Genomic DNA, 22,451 nt, shown 5'->3' on the forward strand with positions numbered 1-22,451 from the left:
GAATCAGGCGCTCATGCGACATATTTTAGGGTGAGTTTCAAAGGCAGACAAAATTAAAAGAAAAAAGTTAACAGAACCACAAACATTCAGAAACTCTTATGGAAAAGCACATTTCAACAAGAAATGGGTTCTTGTGTTTTATTTATTTGCTAGTAAAATAAATATCAATGTATATAAATAAACAAAATAATGATAGCTGCTGTAATGTACGCAGAACATCACAAGAACAAAGAACGGCTCTCAATCTCCAGTCCTGACGTCTTAGTAAAGAGAAATTCAGAAGAATCGGATTGTTCATGAATGTCACATCACCTCACTGCAGACTTTGGACACAGTGTTGTCCCATATGGGCAACACGTTACAGCACCTCCGCACAATTGAACGGTGTGAGCGACTTCTTTTTTCCATCACAAATGCTAATCTGTCTCTGGACAGCTTGCTTTGCTAACATTCCATCAAAGGAGCTTAGCTTTCTTTTAGCTTCTTTTCTAAATGACAGACAGTTTAGTGTAGGGAGTCAAAGGTTAGGCACCGGTCAATGCATGTCACTCTAGAGCTCACCTCCTTTTTTTAGAGTACAGAAATAAATATAATTACTGTAACAATTTTAGAGGATAGAGTATTCTACAATTTTGAACACATTCTCAGAAGTGAACCTCGGAATCCTGGGGTGTGTCAGCCATTTCTACTATACACTCCCACCCAAGGATGGCTCAGATCAACCTAAACCCTAGTTAAAACCGCCCCCCCACTCATAGACAGAGGAATGTTACCCTCTCATTTGGCTGGGTAATCCCCAATGTACAGGCACCAAGTTTGGGGCAACAAGTATGCCTACTCCTGCCTGGCGCCTCTCACTATGGGCCTCCAGGTTGGGGCCCCAGTGACCCATGTCTGGGCAAGGAAATACTGAATCTAACAGTCTCACTTATCACAAGGGGTCTTTGAGACACGCTTTGTCTGGTTCCTCACCTAGGATTTGTCTGCGTTGGGTGACCCTACCAAGGCGCATGAAGCTCCAGACAGAAGAGCCCCTAGGATCACTGGGGCACTCAAAGTCCTCCACCATAATAATGTGGCAGTCCATGGAGAGGTTATAAGGTAGCCTTGATTTATGAAACAAGGTGAAATGGTAACTGCAACAGACTGGCGACCTGTCCAGGGTGTACCCTGCCTCTCGCCTACAACGTTCGCTGGAGATGGGCACCAGCACCCCTCCCATTCCCACTAGGGACGAGAGTGTGTACAGAAAATCGATAGTTGAATGGATGGCACTGATGTAGTCAAGACCACCTTCAAATTGATCTGAACAATTCCCATTCCTATAACACCTAGATATTAAATACTGATAGCTGAAATAAATATAACAAATATTACAAGCGGAACAAACTTTTCATTCTGCTTATCTAAAAAGATAATGCCCTGGGAATGTCAGAAATCACTACTGTCTGCACCATTAAACATGGCAATGCCCCGACGGTAAACAACGCTCAACTATGAACACTGACCAAAGAGCAGCAAGCAAGAAAGTAACCAAGTATCTCACCTAAAACTATCTTAAAATTGTAAAAGATAATTGACCTCTGTTGTGGTATTGGGTTGGCAGGAAGTAAATCGGTCATTCATAAATACAAAACTTCATAAGGAGAAAGTGATAAACCTATAAATTGAACAGTTTAATATTTTCATTAACATTAAAGGGGGGTGCACCGTTCCTGGAGATACTGCAATACCAGGTCGATGCGTGGAGTGGACGGAGCAAGCCCCTATTCCATCTCCCTGTTCCAAAAATCAATTTAATATATGGTCCCCGGGTAGGGGACGTATCAGATATTAAACTGATAAGAACAGATACTACACTTGATCTTAGCCAAAAGGCCGAGAAGCGATACCACAGTTTGGGTGAGGAAACCATATAAATCGGATCCACCCCATTCTGACTAACAGTTTAAGAAACTTTAAAATTTTATCACTCAAAAAAACAAGTAGTGGGAATAGAAATTGTTGTTTGTTAATCACTGATGTTTTGCAGTAGAAAATAAAGATGAATGAGCCAAATGAAACTACGAGTTTGTGTGAAGAAGAAACCAGTGTGCTTTGTTTCTGGTCACATGATAGGATAGGGAGCCTGTAGGCTGAAAGTCGACTAAACTAAAGTATTAATTCTCCTTACACAGACCTTGTGGTATAGCTGTTATACCCAAATGATTGCTATTCAAGCCGTTGGATTTACATTTTAATACATTGAATGCAGTTGCTTGGTTGAAATTAATGAAGCCTTTCAGGGTTTTTGGCTCTACAGAACGAGCTGACAGCGGCCTCTAGTGGAGAGTTAGAGCCTGTTCACCAAAAACTGAACATTGAGTTTTCTTAAGTAAGTTTATACATAAAATGATACAAGCGAATATTCTTGCCATTTTTAATTATTTTTTAGGGGCAGTCAGGCCTTCAGATGCTCATATACAAATAAAGTTATTATAAAATTTAAAATTTATGAAAATAAGTAGGATTTTTGGGCATTACAGTTGAATCAGGCGCTCATGCGCGACATATTTTAGGGTGAGTTTCAAAGGCAGACAAAATTAAAAGAAAAAAAGTTAACAGAACCACAAACATTCAGAAACTCTTATGGAAAAGCACATTTCAACAAGAAATGGGTTCTTGTGTTTTATTTATTTGCTAGTAAAATAAATATCAATGTATATAAATAAACAAAATAATGATAGCTGCTGTAATGTACGCAGAACATCACAAGAACAAAGAACGGATCCCAATCTCCAGTCCTGACGTCTTAGTAAAGAGAAATTCAGAAGAATCGGATTGTTCATGAATGTCACATCACCTTATTTCAGACTTTTGGACACAGTGTTGTCCCATATGGGCAACACGTTAGTCAGCACCTCCACACAATTCAACGCAGTGAGCGACTTCTTTTTTCCATTACAAATGCTAATCTACCTCTGTACAGCTTGCTTTGCTAACATCCCGTCAACAGAGCTTACCTTTCTTTTAGCTTCTTTTCTAAATGACAGACAGTTTAGTGCAGGGAGTCAAAGGTTAGGCACCGGTCAATGCATGTCACTCTAGAGCTCACCTCCTTTTTTTAGAGTACAGAAATAAATATAATTACTGTAACAATTTTAGAGGATAGAGTATAGAGCTACAATTTGAACACATTCTCAGAAGTGAACCTCGGAATCCTGGGGTGTCAGCCATTTCTACTATACACTCCCACCCAAGGATGGCTCAGATCAATCTAAACCCTAGTTAAAACCACCCCCCACTCATAGACAGAGGAATGTTACCCTCTCATTTAGCTGGTAATCCCCAATGTACAGGCACCAAGTTTGGGGCAACAAGTGTGTCTACTCCTGCCTGGCGCCTCTCACTATGGGCCTCCAGGATGGGGCCCCAGTGACCCATGTCTGGGCAAGGAAATACTGAATCCAACAGTCTCACTTATCACAAGGGGTCTTTGAGACACGCTTTGTCTGGTTCCTCACCTAGGATTTGTCTGTGTTGGGTGACCCTACTAAGGCGCATGAAGCTCCAGACAGAAGAGCCCCTAGGATCACTGGGGCACTCAAAGTCCTCCACCATAATAATGTGGCAGTCCATGGAGAGGTTATAAGGTAGCCTTGATTTATGAAACAAGGTGAAATGGTAACTGCAACAGACTGGCGACCTGTCCAGGGTGTACCCTGCCTCTCGCCTACACGTTCGCTGGAGATGGGCACCAGCACCCCTCCCATTCCCACTAGGGACGAGAGTGTGTACAGAAAATCGATAGTTGAATGGATGGCACTGATGTAGTCAAGACCACCTTCAAATTGATCTAAACGATTCCCATTCCTATAAAACACCTAGATATAAATACTGATAGCTGAAATAAATATAACCGATATTAAAAGCGGAACAAACTTTTTGTTCTGCTTATGTAAAAAGATAATGCCCTGGGGATGTCAGAAATCACCACTGTCTGCACCATTAAACATGGCAATGCCCCAATGATAAACAACGCTCAACTATGAACACTGACCAAAGAGCAGCAAGCAAGAAGTAACCAAGTATCTCACCTGAAACTATCTTAAAATTGTAAAAGATAACTGACCTCTGTTGTGGTATTGGGTTGGCAGGAAGTAAATCGGTCATTCATAAATACAAAACTTCATAAGGAGAAAGTGATAAACCTATAAATTGAACAGGTTAATATTTTCATTAACATTAAAGGGGGGGTGCACCGTTCCTGGAGGTACTGCAATACCAGGTTGATGCGTGGAGTGGACGGAGCAAGCCCCTATTCCATCTCCCTGTTCCAAAAATCAATTTAATATATGGTCCCCGGGTAGGGACGTATCAGATATTAAACTGATAAGAACAGATACTACACTTGATCTTAGCCAAAAGGCCGAGAAGCGATACCACAGTTTGGGTGAGGAAACCATATAAATCGGATCCACCCCATTCTGACTAACAGTTTAAGAAACTTTAAAATTTTATCACTCAAAAAAACAAGTAGTGGAAATAGAAATTGTTGTTTGTTAATCACTGATGTTTTGCAGTAGAAAATAAAGATGAATGAGCCAAATGAAACTACGAGTTTGTGTGAAGAAGAAACCAGTGTGCTTTGTTTCTGGTCACATGATAGGCCTATAGCCAATAGGAAGCCTAAAGGCTGAAAGTCGACTAAACTAAAGTATTAATTCTCCTTACACAGACCTTTGGGTATAGCTATTATACCCAAAATGATTGCCATTAAAGCCATTGGATTTACATTTTAATACATTGAATGCAGTTGCTTGGTTGAAATTAATGAAGCCTTTCAGGGTTTTTGGCTCTACAGAACGAGCTGACAGCGGCCTCTAGTGGAGAGTTAGAACCTGTTCACCAAAAACTGAACATTGAGTTTTCTTAAGTAAGTTTATACTTAAAATGATACAAGAGAATATTCTTGCCATTTTTAATTAATTGTTTAGGGACACAGTCAGGCCTTCAGATGCTCATATACAAATAAAATGATTATAACATTGAAAATGTATGAAAATAAGTAGGATTTTTGGGCATCACAGTTGAAGCAGGTGCTCATCCACCACAAAAAGTTAACAGAACCACAAATGTGCAGTAACTCTTATTGAAAAGCACAATAAGAAATGGGTCACTCTTGCCTTTTCTTCCTGGGAAGAAAAAGTGACCTACCTTCCATTCTTCTGAACTAAAAAAAGTATTCTAGCCCAAAACGAACTCAAAACATAAGGAAACAGTTTGCCTGTCTTTTAAAGCGACAATTGTTGAAAATCTTTTCTATGCTTTGGAGCTACAACGGTTTACGAAACCCTCTTCAACAAATGCCAGTTTTGTTAGTTTCAAAAAGATCTCTCACACTGAGCAGATAAAACATAAAAAGGCCCCAAGAAACATATTTGCTTTTATCTTGACAATTTTGGCCCTGATCACAAAAAGTTTGTGATCACAGAACTGATCCGTTGTGTGTCGTGGATTTTCTCTTGCTTATATTTTATATTGTATGCAAATGTTCGCAGTGGTTCCTTTGTGTTTCCTAGCATCCCGCCACGTTCTTGACTTCCCTCAGTCTATCTGTCCCGACAAGGAGGTTCGAGCAGCGAGCACAGAGGCAGACAAGAGACTATCTGAATTTGATGTGGAGATTAGCATGAGGGAAGACGTGTTCAAGCGTATGATGACCTTGCAGGTACACGTTGTTACTGGAAAATACAACAAAACATCTCATGGATCATGAAATTGGGATACTGCCCGCCTTTCTAATTAATCCTTGGATAGAAAATATATTTTTTAGAATGGCCTCAAATCCACTAATAAGACAATGAGATGTTTTGTGTGGTCTATGTTTTGGCAGAAAAAGTTTCAAGACAATCCTTCAACTGAAGAAAAGAGATTCTTAGACAGACTGGTTACACTGGGCCGGAGGAAAGGACTGCATCTGTCTGAAGAGATACAGCAGGTAATTTCAGATACTAACGATGAACATTTATTCTGACATTTATCGTACCACAGCAGTAATTGTAGGACAATTCAAGGTATGATTTATGAAACTCTGTACATTATCCTGGACAAGCTATTTGTTGTTTTTATGGAATGCAGACAGTGGGAAGTTTGTGCCTCCTGCTGGATGCTGAGAGTAGGGAGATTAGGTGCACAACTGCACAGCCTTCATAAATGGCCTTGACATTCAGTCTCAATCTAAATATACTACAAAAGGTTTTCTTATATTTTGCCTTGTTTGGGGTATTCTATCTCCTTTGGTTTTTCTGTGAGAGATTGTCTTTAAATAGTCTGTAGTTATGTTTTTATTGATTGTATATCCAAAGTTTCAAATTCTGGTATAAAAGAATGTCTTTCTTCATTTTTCCATAGGAAGTAAAACAAACCTCCAAGCTTATCAGTGACCTCTCCATAGAATTGAACAAGAATTTGAATGAGGACAATACATTTCTTGTTTTTTTCCGAGCATGAACTGGGTAAAAGCCTGTTTGCACTAATCAGTGCCTCGTGCGAAGAAGCGCACGACATTCATTCTCACTTTGTCCACCTGGCGAAGGCGGCCTCGCTGACAAGGTGACAAACAAGGTGAAATGGTAACTGCAACAGACTGGCGACCTGTCCAGGGTGTACCCTGCCTCTCGCCTACAACGTTCGCTGGAGATGGGCACCAGCACCCCTCCCATTCCCACTAGGGACGAGAGTGTGTACAGAAAATCGATAGTTGAATGGATGGCACTGATGTAGTCAAGACCACCTTCAAATTGATCTAAACGATTCCCATTCCTATAAAACACCTAGATATTAAATACTGATAGCTGAAATAAATATAACCGATATTAAAAGCGGAACAAACTTTTTGTTCTGCTTATGTAAAAAGATAATGCCCTGGGGATGTCAGAAATCACCACTGTCTGCACCATTAAACATGGCAATGCCCCAATGATAAACAACGCTCAACTATGAACACTGACCAAAGAGCAGCAAGCAAGAAGTAACCAAGTATCTCACCTGAAACTATCTTAAAATTGTGAAAGATAATTGACCTCTGTTGTGGTATTGGGTTGGCAGGAAGTAAATCGGTCATTCATAAATACAAAACTTCATAAGGAGAAAGTGATAAACCTATAAATTGAACAGTTTATAATTTTCATTAACATTAAAGGGGGGGTGCACCGTTCCTGGAGGTACTGCAATACCAGGTCGATGCGTGGAGTGGACGGAGCAAGCCCCTATTCCATCTCCCTGTTCCAAAAATCAATTTAATATATGGTCCCCGGGTAGGGGACGTATCAGATATTAAACTGATAAGAACAGATACTACACTTGATCTTAGCCAAAAGGCCGAGAAGCGATACCACAGTTTGGGTGAGGAAACCATATAAATCGGATCCACCCCATTCTGACTAACAGTTTAAGAAACTTTAAAATTTTATCACTCAAAAAAACAAGTAGTGGGAATAGAAATTGTTGTTTGCTAATCACTGATGTTTCGAAATGGAAAATAAAGATGACTGAGCCAAATCAAACTACAAGCTTGTGTGAAGAAGAAACCAGTGTGCTTTGTTTCTGGTCACATGATATGCCTATAGCCAATAGGAAGCCTAAAGGCTGAAAGTCGACTAAACTAAAGTATTAATTCTCCTTACACAGACCTTTGGGTATAGCTATTATACCCAAATGATTGCTATTCAAGCCGTTGGATTTATATTTTAATACATTGAATGCAGCTGCATGGTTGAAATTTATGAAGCCTTTCAGGGTTTTTGGCTCTACAGAACGAGCTGACAGCGGCCTCTAGTGGAGAGTTAGAACCTGTTCACCAAAAACTGAACAGTCACAGTCAGGCCTTCAGATGCTCACACAAAAATAAAATGATTTTAAAAATGTAAGTGGGAGTTTTGGGCATCACAGTTGAATCAGGCGCTCATGCGCCATATTTTAGGGTGAGTTTCAAAGGCAGACAAAATAAAAAAAAGTTAACAGAACCACAAACATTCAGAAACTCTTATTGAAAAGCACATTTTGCTAGTTAAAAACAATATCACTGTATATAAATAAACAAAATAATGATGGCTGCTGTAATGTACGCAGAACATCACAAGAACAAAGAACGGCTCCCAATCTCCAGTCCTGACGTCTTAGGAAAGAGAAATTCAGAAGAATCGGATTCTTCATGAATGTCACATCACCTTATTTCAGACTTTTGGACACAGTGTTGTCCCATATGGGCAACACGTTAGTCAGCACCTCCACACAATTCAACGCAGTGAGCGACTTCTTTTTTCCATCACAAATACTAATCTACCTCTGTACAGCTTGCTTTGCTAACATCCTGTCAATGGAGCTTACCTTTTTAGCTTCTTTTCTAAATGACGAAAACGTTGGACGTTGTGAAAGCGAAGCGCTGCTGAATTAGCCATTGCCAGTCGGATTTCTTCTGATTTATGCAACGCACCTCTGTTACTCACGATGGGCTCTTTGCAACTGCCGCTCTGACATCACATGCGGCTTTCTTGTTTCCGTCTTGAGTTACCATGACAGCTAGAAAACACAAAGTCATATTTCAGACGCAAATAAAACAATACTTTGCACTTTGTTATCTTCCTAATATAATGGACTTTTAAGTTTTTGTGGATTTCACAGCGGGACTGAATAGAGCTTTGGAATGGGACGTCACTGCTTTAGACATAAGGATATCAGCGCCATCTTCAGGGGACATAAACATAAGCAACAAAAACGACTGTCTGACAGATATTTTGAATCTAAGTTACTTAAAATTATTTCACGATGGTCGGAACTTGCTGCATGACAGGATGTAATTTCCGATCACACGACCGAAACAGTAAAAAGATGGAAAATGCACTGTCCTTTCACTGTTTTTCTGTAATGTAATGTACATTGACGTAATTTAAAGTAAACAATCCAATTAGATGAAAGAGCCCATTTTTAAACATTTAAAGTGTAATTAATCGGTTCAGAGTAAACAATAAAGGTGACAAGTAAATGTTATGAAATAGATCATACTTTGTTGTATTTAACATACTTGAGTTAAGAAGTGAACATGTAATGAAATAGATCCTGTCTTAAAATTGTCTGTAATTGAACATTACATGTAACAAGTGTGATGATCATCTGAGGTAACACATTTTATGAACTTTTAAAAATATTTTAAATATAAAATTTGTTTAAAAATAAATAGCGTTAAAATGTAATAAAGATGAGTGTGCTTCATCTATACAGTCTGGTGGAACAATTTCAAACTGATTTTGAGTTAATGGGGCACACGATTTGGAAGCCATTGAAGAAAACCGTTTGTTTTATCTTGAAATCCTTTAAAATATTGAATATGACTTAAAATTTTAATAGAGGATAGTGTGCCTCGTGTAATAGCATGAATTACTACTTTTGGAGTGCTTGGTTCAGACTGGGACGTCCCGAGTGAATCTGTTTTGGTCTGTGGCCTCTCAAGATAGCGCCCAGCGACTGCGTGAAACTCAAGATGGCGCCCAGCGACTGCGTGAAACTCAAGATGGCGCCCAGCGACTGCGTCAAACTCAAGATGGCGCCCAGAGACTGCGTCAAACTCAAGATGGTGCACAGCGACTGCGTCAAACTCAAAATGGCGCCCAGCGACCGCGTCAAACTCAAGATGGCGCCCAGCGACTGCGTCAAACTCAAAATGGCGCCCAGCGACTGCGTCAAACTCAAAATGGCGCCCAGCGACTGCGTCAAACTCAAAATGGCGCCCAGTGACTGCGTCAAACTCAAAATGGCGCCCAGAGACTGCGTCAAACTCAAGATGGTGCCCAGCGACTGCGTGAAACTCAAGATAGCGCCAGCGACTGCGTGAAACTCAAGATGGCGCCCAGCGACTGCGTCAAACTCAAGATGGCGCCCAGCGACTGCGTCAAACTCAAGATGGCGCCCAGCGACTGCGTCAAACTCAAGATGGCGCCCAGAGACTGTGTCAAACTCAAGATGGTGCACAGCAACCACGTCAAACTCAAGATGGCGCCCAGCGACTGCGTCAAACTCAAAATGGCGCCCAGCGACTGCGTCAAACTCAAAATGGCGCCCAGCGACTGCGTCAAACTCAAGATGGCGCCCAGCGACTGCGTCAAACTCAAGATGGCGCCCAGCGACTGCGTCAAACTCAAAATGGCGCCCAGCGACTGCGTCAAACTCAAAATGGCGCCCAGCGACTGCGTCAAACTCAAAATGGCGCCCAGCGACTGCGTCAAACTCAAGATGGCGCCCAGAGACTGCGTCAAACTCAAGATGGTGCCCAGCGACTGCGTCAAACTCAAAATCTCGCCCAGAGACTGCGTGAAACGCAAACTCTTACGCAGTGCCGTTGGTTCCAAAGCTCTATTAAAAAGACGGTGGCTTGTAAATATTTGTCTCTACCAGTTAAAGCTAACGCCGCACAGAAAAGTTTGCAGTCTTCACTTCACTCTGGATCAGCATATTCAGCCTAAAGAAGACGGTAAAGGAGCCGTCCTGTGTTGGGAACGAGAGCAGAGCGAGACAGCGGAAATACCTGCTTCACGACAAGTATGCGAAACTAATAAAAAACGAAATAACACAGAGACCTTTTTTTCTTAAAGCAGCAACTCTGAACCCGAGTTGTTGTGCTTCGTCAGGCTTCGGCAGCGAAAAGCTTCCGAAGCCTGGTTACTTGGTCTCGGACTCTCACGACAATAAACGCAATAAACGCGTAATAAACATGAAAACGAGGTAAAAACATTGTCCGTTAGAATGGACGAAAAATGTTTTGATATTTAAACAGCACATTTTTTTACAAGAAAAATGTCCGAGAATACTGCATACGAGCAAAAGTTAGCCACGAAGTTTAAAGAAAGTAAAACTCACCTTCGTATCTGTCGATGTGTAACGAGGCGTTCATCTTAAAACCTTTTCTCCAGCTTATTTGTTGGGGCTTCAGACTGATGTTCGTCATTAGCTGTTACCTTGGCCAAGTCCGAGTGGGAAATGCCTCGTGTGGACACCACTGAGCTGCACTTCCTCTCCCGCGGGCGCGAGAGGAAGTGCGATGACCCCATGTATGGCAAGCCGTTTTAACACATATTGGGTCTCGCCTGACTGTCCGCAATTACGTTCTAGATATCTGAAAATGTATTTTGACTGTCTGGAATGGTAATTCAAGAAATCTGCATTTACATTCTAACTAGTAAGATTAATAATTCAAGATATCTTCAATTACATTTTGACCAATTAAAATTCCTTTCAAGACATCTCAAATTACAGATAAAGCCATGCAAGTCTAAGTATACACAAGAGGTCTTGTGCGAAATTCGGTTCCCCTGTGAAAATCTGTTCCCCCTGCGCCGGGAGCGCGCATTACAAGCCCGAGAGGCGAAAGAGGCGGATCTGATCATTTTCACGTCGCTTCTGATCGATTTATCGGCAAAAACAACTAATATAACCATGTCAATGTTGTAACATTCAGTTTAATTGGCAGCTGTAGTTTAAAAAATTTAAAGTAAATAAATAAACGAGGTCTTCTGACGCTGTTTTTTGTTATTTTAAACACCAAGAGAATCGCTCTTTTTCCAACTTTTCTCACGTAAGCCTGGCAGAAATAAAAGTCAGTCACCAAACACAGTTTTCCCAACACGTAGTGTGTACGTAAAGGTTTTTGAGAATTTGGAAACAGTTGTTCTTTATTCCCCAAGGTTATGGTGTAAGGAGAGGAAAGAATGGATGATTCAGCAGCCTGAAATAATCTGTTCCCCCTCTATAATATGGGAACAACTTAATTTAACAGCAAGATTTTTTTCTCTGCTTAGAAATCTTATAATCAACAATAACTCCTGTGATTTTGGTAGCATTTGCTCCTTGTTTGCCAGAGTTATGAGGGGGGAACCATATATTTCAGATGGCTAAAATAATCCGTTCCCCCTCCATAATATGGGGACAAATTATTTTACCTGCAAATCCTTAACTGTGCTTATTCCTCTCATCATCAACAATGACTCCTGTGCATTTGGTGACATTTGCTTTTTAGTTGCCAAAATTATGAGGGGGGAACTGAATATTTTAGCTGTTTTAGCTGCCTGAAATAATCAGTTCCCCCTCAAAAAACATGGGGTCAAATTGATATATCAACAAGTCTTTAATTGTGTTTATTCCTCTCATTATCAACAACAAATCAGGTAAGTTTGAAAACATTTGCTCTTTATTTGCCAGAGATATGGCATTATACAACATACATAAATTAGCACACCACAGCAGACTCAGGAACCTTAGGTTGTGAGGATAATATTAATGTTATTATTTTGAGTGTTTATGAGAATTGTTATCATGATTACTATTATTTGTATGTTTCTCTAAAAAAAATCTGTGCTTAGCCCAAACTTAATACATTAACATGGAATCTGAAAACATTTATTTCAGGAAATTGTCTACTAATTAATAAATACAACTGCTTTGATTCTTTCTTTTTGACACTGTCAACCACGACATATTACTGAATCTACTGGAGAGTTGGGTCGGACTCTCTGGTTCGGTGCTCGACCGGTTTGAATCTTACATAAAGAGCAGGGATTTCTTTGTTTCAATTGGAAACTTCTCATCAAAGGCCATAGGTCACACTGACCTCTTTGATGAGATGTGGGGTACCCCAAGGTTCAATCCTAGGACCTCTCTTATTCAATATTTATATTCTCCCACTAGCTCAGGTTATAACAGGAAATTATATTAGGTTCCTGAGTTTGCTGTGGTGTGCTAATTTATGTATGTTGTATAATGGTTAATAAATTACATTTGATAACTGTGTTTGATATATATCCTTACAAGACTATAATATTAGAGCGCTATGGAAAGATAGTTTAAATCCCAAGTCCACTTACCTTTGAGAAATTAAGAGAACATTTTTCTGGTAAATTAATTTGTTCCCATGTTTTGGAGGGGACATAAATTATTTCAGGTGGCTAAAATATATGGTTCCCCCCATATCTCTGGCAAACAAGGAGCAAATGCTACCAAAATCACAGGAGTTATTGTTGATTATAAGATTTATAAGCAGAGAGAAAAAATCTTGCTGTTAAATTAAGTTGTTCCCATATTATAGAGGGGGAACAGATTATTTCAGGCTGCTGAATCATCCATTCTTTCCTCTCCTTACCCCATAATCTTGGGGAATAAAGAACAACTGTTTCCAAATTCTCAAAAACCTTTACATACACACTACGTGTTGGAAAACTGTGTTTGGTGACTGACTTTTATTTCTGCCAGACTTACGTGAGAAAAGTTGGAAAAAGAGCGATTCTCTTGGTGTTTACAATAACAAAAAAAAAACAGCGTCAGAAGACCTCGTTTATTTATTTATTTTACATTTTTTTAAACAACAGCTGCCAATTAAACTGAATGTTACAACATTGACATGGTTATATTAGTTGTTTTTACCGAGAAATCGATCAGAAGCGACGTGAAAATGATCAGATCCGCCTCTTTCGCCTCTCCGGCTGTAATGCGCGCTCCCGGCGCAGGGGGAACAGATTTTCACAGGGGAACCGAATTTCACATCAGTGAAATTCGGAATTCTTCAGTTATTGGTCTGTGGCCATCTTTTGAGGCCACAGACCAAAAACAAACTTTATTCTGGCGTATTCATTGTTATCAGTGAAGTTGTTTACAAGTTGGATACATGGCTTATTCGATTTATGAACGCTGATTCAGGCCAGCTTTTCAAACAGACAGTCGGTTTTTGTCGCTTGTGTTTATCTCCTCTCAAGATGGCGCTCATATCAATACGGCTAGCGCAGTGACGTCACGTTCCAAAGCTCTATAGTTATCTGCAGCCCCAAGCTCAACAAAATAAATTCGGACTTTTTATATAAATCTGAATTACCAATGAAATATAATTTTTTAGTTCCAAAAAATTATATTTTTTTGTTATAAAAAATATGACCCAAAAATTTCGGCATTTTTCCAATGCCGAAATTGCATCAATTTTTCTTGATTGATGCAAAAAAAATAAATAAATAAAAATTGTAAAATCAAAATGTGAAAATTTCAGCGCCTCCAAAACACTGTATTGACTCAAGAGACACCGCACAAGATGTTTGGGAAATTATTTAATACAAAATAATGAATCTGGACACATTTAATAAAAAAACATGCAACAAAAAAGAAAAACTACAGTTAAATACAACGACTCTCCTCCCGGGTGCTGTGTTTGTGCTGCAGCGGAGGGAGACCAGACCAGATGGACACGCTCAAAGTTTCTGCAGGAAGCGCAGCACCAGGTCTCTGAGCGTGGCCCGCAGCGGCTCGTTGTTGTCGCAGACGATGTGCGTCCCGTCCTCCTCCAGCTGAATCAGGGTGTCCTCGGCCTGCAGGTGCAGGATGTGTCCGTCTGCCGTCTCCTCCACTTTGACCTCTGTGATCCCGTGCTGCTCGTCCAAAAAAAAAACAAACCCACAGGAAACAAAACTGAGCCCAGTTTTAAAGAGGCACTGTTCTGTGTTTTCCAGGCACTTTGGCCAGTTTATAGCACAGTCAAGTAGCTATGTTATAACAATGCCATATATATCAAATATAACTTCAAATAAATTTGACTTCTTAATTTAACACCTTAAAATTGGGCCTCTGTCTCTTTAAGAAACCTACTCTTTCTGAAACTCCGCCTTCAGGAAATCATCATAACATGCCTCTTCCATTAACCCTTTAACAATGTTTATACCAGCGTTTCTCCCATAATGAGCTCAGCAGATGTGCAGTTCAACCAGATGTTTGCTAATTGCTACTGGCTAGTCTAAAGGAGCTGAGTGGGGGAGTCCCAGAGGAGGGCTGCTCTGTGAGGCGAAGCTAAGTCCACCTGGGTGTTTTGCTCAGCTGATTAAAGGACTTCTCAAACATAAAACATAAAACTCTAAAAAGTTTATTTTTACATGATACCGCCCCTTTCAGAGAATATTCACTCTGACCTTTTGCAGGGTGGCCAGGAAAGCCTCCAGGGGCACAGCTCCGCTCAGCAGGGGTTTAGGCGCCATTGTCACAGGGGGCTCCTCCATCACCCGCTTCCTCTTTTTGCTGGGGGCCACAGGAGGTGCTTTGGGCACCGACTTGTCAGGGTTAGGGTTAAGGGTCAGGAGAAAAATGTCAGCCAACGCCAGGGACACCAAACACTTCCAGCACATCCTGCGGTCCTCCTCACCTGCAGCGTGTGCTTGTTGTCCTTGGACTGCAGCACTGCCGACACGGTTGCCACGGAGATGCCGGGTTTAACCTCAGAGGGCACCAATGAGTTGGCGAGCTAGAAGAGGAAGAATCAGGATTCCGGGAATTAAAACCCGCTAGAGTGGGACTCTAATTGAATGCCAGGTTCCTCTAACTGACGTCAGAGTTACCTCAGGCAGGATGTAGACTCGCTCGTAGCGCCGCCTGAAAGGCAGGTTGAGCACGGAGCAGCGCCTGTAAGGCATGGGAGGGGGCTGCAGCTCCAGCATGAGGTCCGAACGGTGGGACTGCGTTAGAGGAGGCTGGGTGTACTGTTCTGGACACACCACATGGAGGGGCTGCAGGGCAGACACACGCTTGAACAGTTCACTTTCCCACATTTTGTCTTGTTGCAAACACAAACGTCAACGTGTTTACATGGGATTTTATGTAACAGATCAAAACAAAGGAGCTATTGATTGTGAAGTGGAAGGAAATTGACACAAGAACATCATGAATCTGTTTCTGGTCCAACATCATTTTTAAGAATTGTGAAATACTAACATACTTTGTAAGGCATTATCTTAAAATAACAATAAGACTTGAAATATTCCACTTTGTATGTCACGAATCTGTAAAATATACTCACTATTTTGAAATGAGCAACTTCTGTCTACAACACCACTGCCCCAGTGTTGTTTGCCACAGTCAAGTAATAAAAATAAGACTATTTAAGATTTTTAAATAACAAAAATGTTTGTTGATTTTCTCTGCTTGTTTTTATTTTCTCCATAATTTTTTATGTCTTTATGTATATTTTTGAAGAAGTTATATATGTATGGTAATAAATCCAGGGGTTCTGCAGGTTTGCAACTAAAATTTCAGCACCATATACTTGCAAAATATATTTTAAAATATTTAGAAATAATTGCAAAATTACTGGCAAATATTTAAAAACAAAAACAATCACAAAATCCTGTGACCTGCTGCTACTGCTATTCCACTGGTTTGGCAATCAAAAGTTAAGGTTTCTGCTACAGTATCCCACATTTTACTATTCCAGAAAGCACATGCATTTTATGAATGATGTGATGACGTGACCTGAATACCTGCACTTCCTTCAGGAGCTTTGAGACCTGATGGAAGTTGAGCCTGGTGTCGATCGGACAGTAAACGCATTTCATGGCTAATGGCTGATACGGAGCCAGGGCATCCAGGTAGGAGAAATCTGGCTCTGAAAGGAAAAGAAAATCAACTTCAAAATCAAGTTGGATTGGTTAATAACATCTCTAAATCTTTGTAAGCAGAATGAGAACTGCCTGAGGGCGTCCAGCCGCACTTTTTCTGCACGCTGGAGAAATTTTCAATGTTTTTTTTCCTATTTCCTCAGCATCTGTGTGGCAGTTACCTGTAAAGATAACGGTGTTGAGGCTGGATTTGCCCCACAGCTCCATAAAATGAACCACATCGCCGAAGCGCAGTGAGGGGTGACCGGTGAAAACCACGCAGGGCTGGCGGAACTCGCTGCTGAAGTCCCCGTGGATGCTGGGATAGTGCTTCAGCTTGTTGGTCTGGATCAGCTGGAACACAGAAACCAAGATCACCACATCCATTCAAACAACTTCCTCTCTCTGAAGCTGCTGGTGTGACAGAAAAAGTCTTTACAGATCAAAATGTTGCCCATATTAAACATTGTTTAAATCTTGTTTCTATTCAGTTGTTAAGTTTGACTGAATTTTACAATCCAGGTAATAAATCCAGGGGTTCTCAAATTCAAGACTTTTTAAGACTTATTATAAATGGAATTTAAGGCCTATACCACCACAGACATGTATGAACGTGGCCCTGGTAACTGACGATAAATTTCCACTTACTCATGATAGACGCTAATAAGCTTGTGGCAAGCATTTGTTAGCAGCTAGTTGGCGGTAGCTTCAACTATCTTGAGCCACAAACCGCAATGAAGATGTCTGAGTACGACTGAAACTTTTGCCTAACCAAAAAGTTGCATGAAAAACATAAAATAAAATGAAACTTAGAATACATGGCATTAAATAGTCTTTTCATTACAACATGTAATGTAAATGCCTTAATAACTAGTTAGCTAACTAGCTAGATAGCAGTTAGTTAGCTGCTGCTCATAAACCCTTGCAAGGGCTTATTAGCCTTTTTTTTCACCTAAAATATCAAAAAATGACTTAGGCCATTATTTTAAGGTAACTATATTAAAAGCCAAATTACTTTTTAAGATCAGTCTAAGACATTTTAAGGCCTTAATTTTGGATACATATAAAGATATGTGCAGGCTTTTTAAGGGTATGCTGACACCTTGTCAGTCTAACAGATACAGTCGCCTGATGTGAATGTTGCTCACACTCTGCACTAGTGGAAACTCAAGTGTCTGAAAAATTTCAGAGGAGACGAACATTCCTGGACCTTAAAAGTGTCACCTCAGTTTGAAATGTTTGATCTAGAAAGCTGATTTCCAGCTGTAATAGTCCAGCTTGTGAGGCCAATTGTTTTGTCACAAATTGCAGCGTCATTGTTGGTGCAGCAGGTGGAAATTACCTCTGCGTGTGGGAATGGAGGCTCAGGGAGATACACCTTAGTTTGCTTGTTATGACAAAGCCTGAAGAGAGAACAGAAAAGACAGAAGTTAGGAGTGGAATACGAACGACCAAGAAGTAATGAAGAAAACATTGAGAGGTCTTAAGGAAGAGCTTCTCACCACTCAGCAAAGATCTGTGAGAACTCCAGGGAGCTGTTGGCTACGGGTGAGATGAAGTAGAAGGGCGTGGTCCCCAGGTTGGCGCTCTCGATGAATTGGTAGAGGCACTCCAGCAGGTCGTATATCACTCCAGAGGAGTAGCAGGGCACCAGCACGTTGCCTCCTGCCCGGATCGTCATGGCTGCAGGGCCAAACCCATATACAAGCTTCAGTCAGTGACTTGCATCAAAAAAAAAAAGAAAAAAAAAGTTAGCCTAATTGTTTTTTCTGGACATTTTTAAGCTACCCAGGTTGCTGCAGAATTCTCCCAGCATGCCGTCTGGGTTGGCGGTGGGCATCTGCGTGAGGCCTGTCAGAATCAGAACGTCGCTGTTCTTCAGGGAGCTCTGGTCCATCGGCTGGGAAGAGAAACAGGAAGCACACGTCCCCTTTACCAGAGCGCTCCGAGACTGTGTGGTTCACTCTTTGTGGCTCTGCTTGTGACTCTAGGCAGAAGCTGCAAAGCCATCATGACAGAATTAATTACATGCTGAGATGCAAATAATTAAATGACGGTAATTAATTGGAAGTTTCCGACTCGACACATTTCTGTCAATTGATCCAATTAACGTTTCCCTCACAATGTTCAGTTAATTACTGAATCAAGAAATATGAAATGTGTTTTATGATGATGCACGACAGATTCTATCACAATTTAGAGCAACTGGAACTTTTTCTTTTTTTTTAATCCACCAAGTGAAATGCAGGTTTCCTCACTGATCCAAACATTTCTCCGTGTAGAGGAGGAATTTACCTGCGGATGTGTGGTGAGGAGGGAAGAACCCGACACGTAGGACACCTTCTCGTGATGCGACTGGATGATCCAGTTGGAGCTGCCCAGCGAGTAGCCGGAGCTCAAGGGGGAGACCTGGACGGCTCCAAACAACTCCTGAACAACGGAGTCGGGGTCAGGAAGGCAAACAAATGCGAGAAAAACTACCGTGGCCTGGAAATACCACGTTAAAACATCTTGCAACAGAAACAAGATGCAAATGGACTGAACTGTTTCGATTTATCTATTGTTGTGTTTTAGCATAAAGAAAAAAAATATATAACTTCTTAGTGTTTTAAATTTCTGCAAGCTTTGGTATCAGTCAGTCTGATTATTAGTGTTGTCTAAAGTTTAGCTGCAATGCTTTATATTTTGTCAGAATTTCCAAAACATGTTACAGAATATCTGAGTTAGAGATGCAACCATTGACTTTTTTCACTTCCAATACCGATGTCTGAAGTTTAGTATCGGCTGACCTGATGTAGGACTGTGCTTAAAATGTTTTTGTCTTTTAAACACAGACATAAATGTACTGAATCACAAATTTATTTGATAAGTCTCCACAAGTACAGCACAATTAAATACACTAAAATATTCACAAGTTTGATCAAACATGTAGAAACAACTTTAATCTGTCAGAGCCAAAGTAAAATAAATAATAAAGAACTTGACAAAAAAAACAGGTTGACTAAGTTGGTTAAACATGTAAAAATGAAACTGTAACAAACCTTTCAAATGTTTCAGAAATGAGCAATAAGAAATTCTAAATATAACGTAAAATAAACGACAAACCACAATGTTAAGCACAAAGCATAGAATTAGGCTGAACAGAGCTTCCCTTTTCACTGATCCCCGATCTAGAATTCTCCTTCAATATCGGGGCCGATACCGATATTAATATCAGATCGGCGCATCTCTAATCTCACCATGCTGTAAAGATGTTAGTTGTTTTTTTTTGTTTGTTTTTTTACTGTTTTTCCATTATTTTATTGTCTTTCCATCATTTGCTTTTTAAAGGGGCGTCCCATTTCTCAGTGGAATATCTCAACTACTCTGACATTTCAAATGACTTTCAGGCAGGAAAAAATAAATAATCGTATAAAAAACTAAAAATATTGACACGCAAGCCTGGCTGACGTTGATCATCTAAACAATTTGTTGAAAGAAGCTGGAATGAGCTTCAGGATGTGGGCGTGCGAGGGTTTGTCTGAGTGAAGAGTTGCTCCTACCACTTTCTGGGAATAGCCGACGAGCTGCACTCTGCTGAGTGCCGAGTTGACCTCCTGCATGCTGTAGCACCGTTTCCACATCCACACGTCCACCGCATCCTTCAGCGGCCCAGGAAGCATCCTGTAGAAGAGCGTTGTTTACTTGCATCAACCGATGGTCTAATAAAAAGTTGCACAACCCCAAAGTGTTTGTTTTTTTATAGCTGAAAAACAAAAAACAAGAAAGGAAGACCTGGAAAATCTGCTTTTCAAGCAGAACGCTCTGCACAACACTCCACTGCTGAAGAAAAATTTCATTTCATTTCAAGTTAAAATAATAACAGATCATGGTTAAAAAAAACAAAGTTTGGAGGTAGGAGTCATATTTTTCCAACATATGGTTTCAGCAGACTTCATATCACTGAGGGAAGGACGAAAGAAAAACTGGACCAAGATTTTTTTATTGTTATTATTTTTCAAAATCAGCAAATAAATAACCAAGGAAACTGAACTGGTCTCAAAAAAATAAAGTCATCCTCCAAGTCTTTGTGTGTGCTTATTATTTGAGTCGCTGGGGGATTTAATTCTACTTGACAAAAACAGGCCACGGAAAATTAGGAGAAGCCGTGAGAAGCATAGAAAAAAAACATATTCTACAAAACCAGTTCCCTTTAAAGTTTTTCCATTTTTTTTGCGTTTCATTTCCAGACCTCTGAATTTCCTTGTTCTTCCAGCAGGTGGCAGACTGCGCTTTGGGAACCCTCTCCATGAAGTTCACCAGTTCCTCCATCAGCAACCTGCAGGGAAACAAGGGTTCTTACTCGTCAATAACTTCATCGGTATGTTACAGTTATTTTACATGTAAGCTCAGATTTGACGGTGAGATTTTTTAAACTAAAATAAAAAGCAACAAGCTACAAAAAAACCCCAAAAAAGATTATTTTCATTTTTTTGAATTGTTCTCTTTTGTCATTAAAAAATGAAGTAAAACCAGCAAACAATGTTCCATCCACTCTACCGCCCTCCGTACTTGCCTTCCTATCTGCAGGGTGGGCTCTGTGGCATACACTGTCCCAGTGAATCCGGTGTGTTCGGTGATGTAGGGCAAGGCCATCATACAGTGGTAGTTGGAGATAAGGATGACGTCGATGGTGGAGAGATCCAGCAGTTCTTTCTGTGGGAGAGAAATCAAAAGATGAAAAGCAGAGTTTGCTTTTTAGTTGTTTACAGTGATGTGTGGAATGCAGACGATGCAGCAGCGTACAGTGCATATTGCCTAGGTTGAACCCTACCCATGTTTTCTTCTAATAACAGTCATCTCGGTTGGATTATTTACCTCAGGGAGACAGAACTCAGGCTGGGAGTCCACAAACACTCTGCCGGCGCATTCCTTCAGCTCCTGGGAGGATGAAGAGCACTTTTTTTTATCTCTACCTTAGAAACTATTCTGAATTTACAACCTTTCACTGTATGCCACACTAATTCAATCCTCCAATCCTGCAACTCCTCTTACCTTTTCCAGGTTTATGCTCCCATCCTTTGAGACCCAGCCAGGCAGCTTGGAGAGCCTGGGACTGATTATATACAAAAATAAGATAAAATGTTAAAAAAAAAATAAAAAAAAAACATTAGTACATCCCAGTCATAAACAGTTATATCACTTTTTTTACCTGTGCACCAGAGGAAGAGGCAGGAAGTTGAGGACAGAAGTTGTGTCCAGTCCACAGTCCAGCATTATGGTGGTGGATTTGAATTTGAGAACATTGCAAGGCAGCGTTGGGTGACCGGACAAACAGTACTGCAAAGAGGAAAAGGGGACCAGGAGGCTTTTATGTAAAATATAACCGGCCAACGTCAACACAACCCCAGAAAAGATGCAACGAACTGATGCTTTTAAAGTGTTTTGAACAGAAACCACTTCTCTTTTTCGTTGCGAGGACATAAAATCTAAATTATAAGACTATTAACAAACGAACTACTTCCAGTATTCACAATATCAAGCAGCATGGGAGGCTTAGTGTGAGTACAGTCCTTAGCCTTGTTGTTAGCTCCTTGGCTAACCACAGTGAATGAATTAGCTCCTAATGCTACTTTCTAAAGTTCTCTAGACCGCTTTTCAAGCTGCTATGGCATTAGGTATTATTTAATATTTGTGCCATTTACTCACCAGCTTCATTTTAAGAGAAGTTATGGCTGAAAAACGCTATCTTTTAGCCCTCGTAGCTAACTTGCTAATATTTCGTGTTACATTGTTGAGTCGCCGCTCGCGATGTGTGGTCTCTTCCGCCCCCTACAGAAACGGAGTATAATTCCACCAGGCGAGCCAGCTCTTTGACAGGACATCATTGGTTTTCCTGCCAAAGTAAGAAGCACCGTAGACAACCGAATAAAAATAAAAATTAATTTAATTAAATTCAGTATCTAATCTAAACAATGTCACATGGCTAAATGCCCTCTCTCCCATCGTTTTGACAAAGTACTGAAAAAGATATTCATAAAA

At 40.5% G+C, this 22,451-nt stretch overlaps 1 protein-coding gene and 3 non-coding genes across 4 annotated transcripts; all 4 read right to left on the reverse strand.

Moving 5' to 3' along the window:
* Positions 1–1,699: 1,699 nt before the first annotated feature.
* LOC129369297 (U2 spliceosomal RNA) lies at positions 1,700–1,890 on the reverse strand. Its single transcript, XR_008606936.1, has one exon. It is a non-coding gene; the product is annotated as a U2 spliceosomal RNA (small nuclear RNA).
* Positions 1,891–4,230: 2,340 nt separating this feature from the next.
* Positions 4,231–4,420, reverse strand: LOC129369299 (U2 spliceosomal RNA). Its single transcript, XR_008606938.1, has one exon. It is a non-coding gene; the product is annotated as a U2 spliceosomal RNA (small nuclear RNA).
* Positions 4,421–7,183: 2,763 nt separating this feature from the next.
* Positions 7,184–7,374, reverse strand: LOC129369295 (U2 spliceosomal RNA). Its single transcript, XR_008606934.1, has one exon. It is a non-coding gene; the product is annotated as a U2 spliceosomal RNA (small nuclear RNA).
* Positions 7,375–14,037: 6,663 nt separating this feature from the next.
* Positions 14,038–22,127, reverse strand: ints9 (integrator complex subunit 9). The gene is made up of 17 exons (XM_055044685.1): positions 22,119–22,127; positions 21,622–21,749; positions 21,465–21,525; positions 21,288–21,350; positions 20,986–21,125; positions 20,662–20,748; positions 19,973–20,093; positions 18,726–18,860; positions 18,219–18,330; positions 17,933–18,113; positions 17,773–17,833; positions 16,613–16,784; positions 16,314–16,438; positions 15,396–15,563; positions 15,203–15,301; positions 14,973–15,110; positions 14,038–14,438 (listed from the first exon to the last, which is right to left on the reverse strand). Exons 1-17 carry the CDS (start codon positions 22,125–22,127, stop codon positions 14,262–14,264), a joined length of 1,977 nt encoding a protein of 658 aa, XP_054900660.1. The 3' UTR covers positions 14,038–14,261.
* Positions 22,128–22,451: the final 324 nt, after the last annotated feature.

The sequence above is a fragment of the Poeciliopsis prolifica genome, unplaced genomic scaffold (genome assembly GCF_027474105.1).
Source record: "Poeciliopsis prolifica strain line A6 unplaced genomic scaffold, Auburn_PproV2 SCAFFOLD020, whole genome shotgun sequence".
Taxonomy (NCBI): Eukaryota; Metazoa; Chordata; class Actinopteri; order Cyprinodontiformes; family Poeciliidae; genus Poeciliopsis; species Poeciliopsis prolifica.

What these genes read in the sequence shown, in the direction of transcription:
- ints9 (XM_055044685.1), bottom strand. An exon ending in GGAGCATAAACCTGGAAAAG is followed by an intron (nt 21,351 to 21,464) that starts GTAAGAGGAGTT and finishes TCATCCTCCCAG; the next exon opens with GAGCTGAAGGAATGCGCCGG. An exon ending in AAGAACAAGGAAATTCAGAG is followed by an intron (nt 20,094 to 20,661) that starts GTCTGGAAATGA and finishes GCTCTTCTACAG; the next exon opens with GATGCTTCCTGGGCCGCTGA.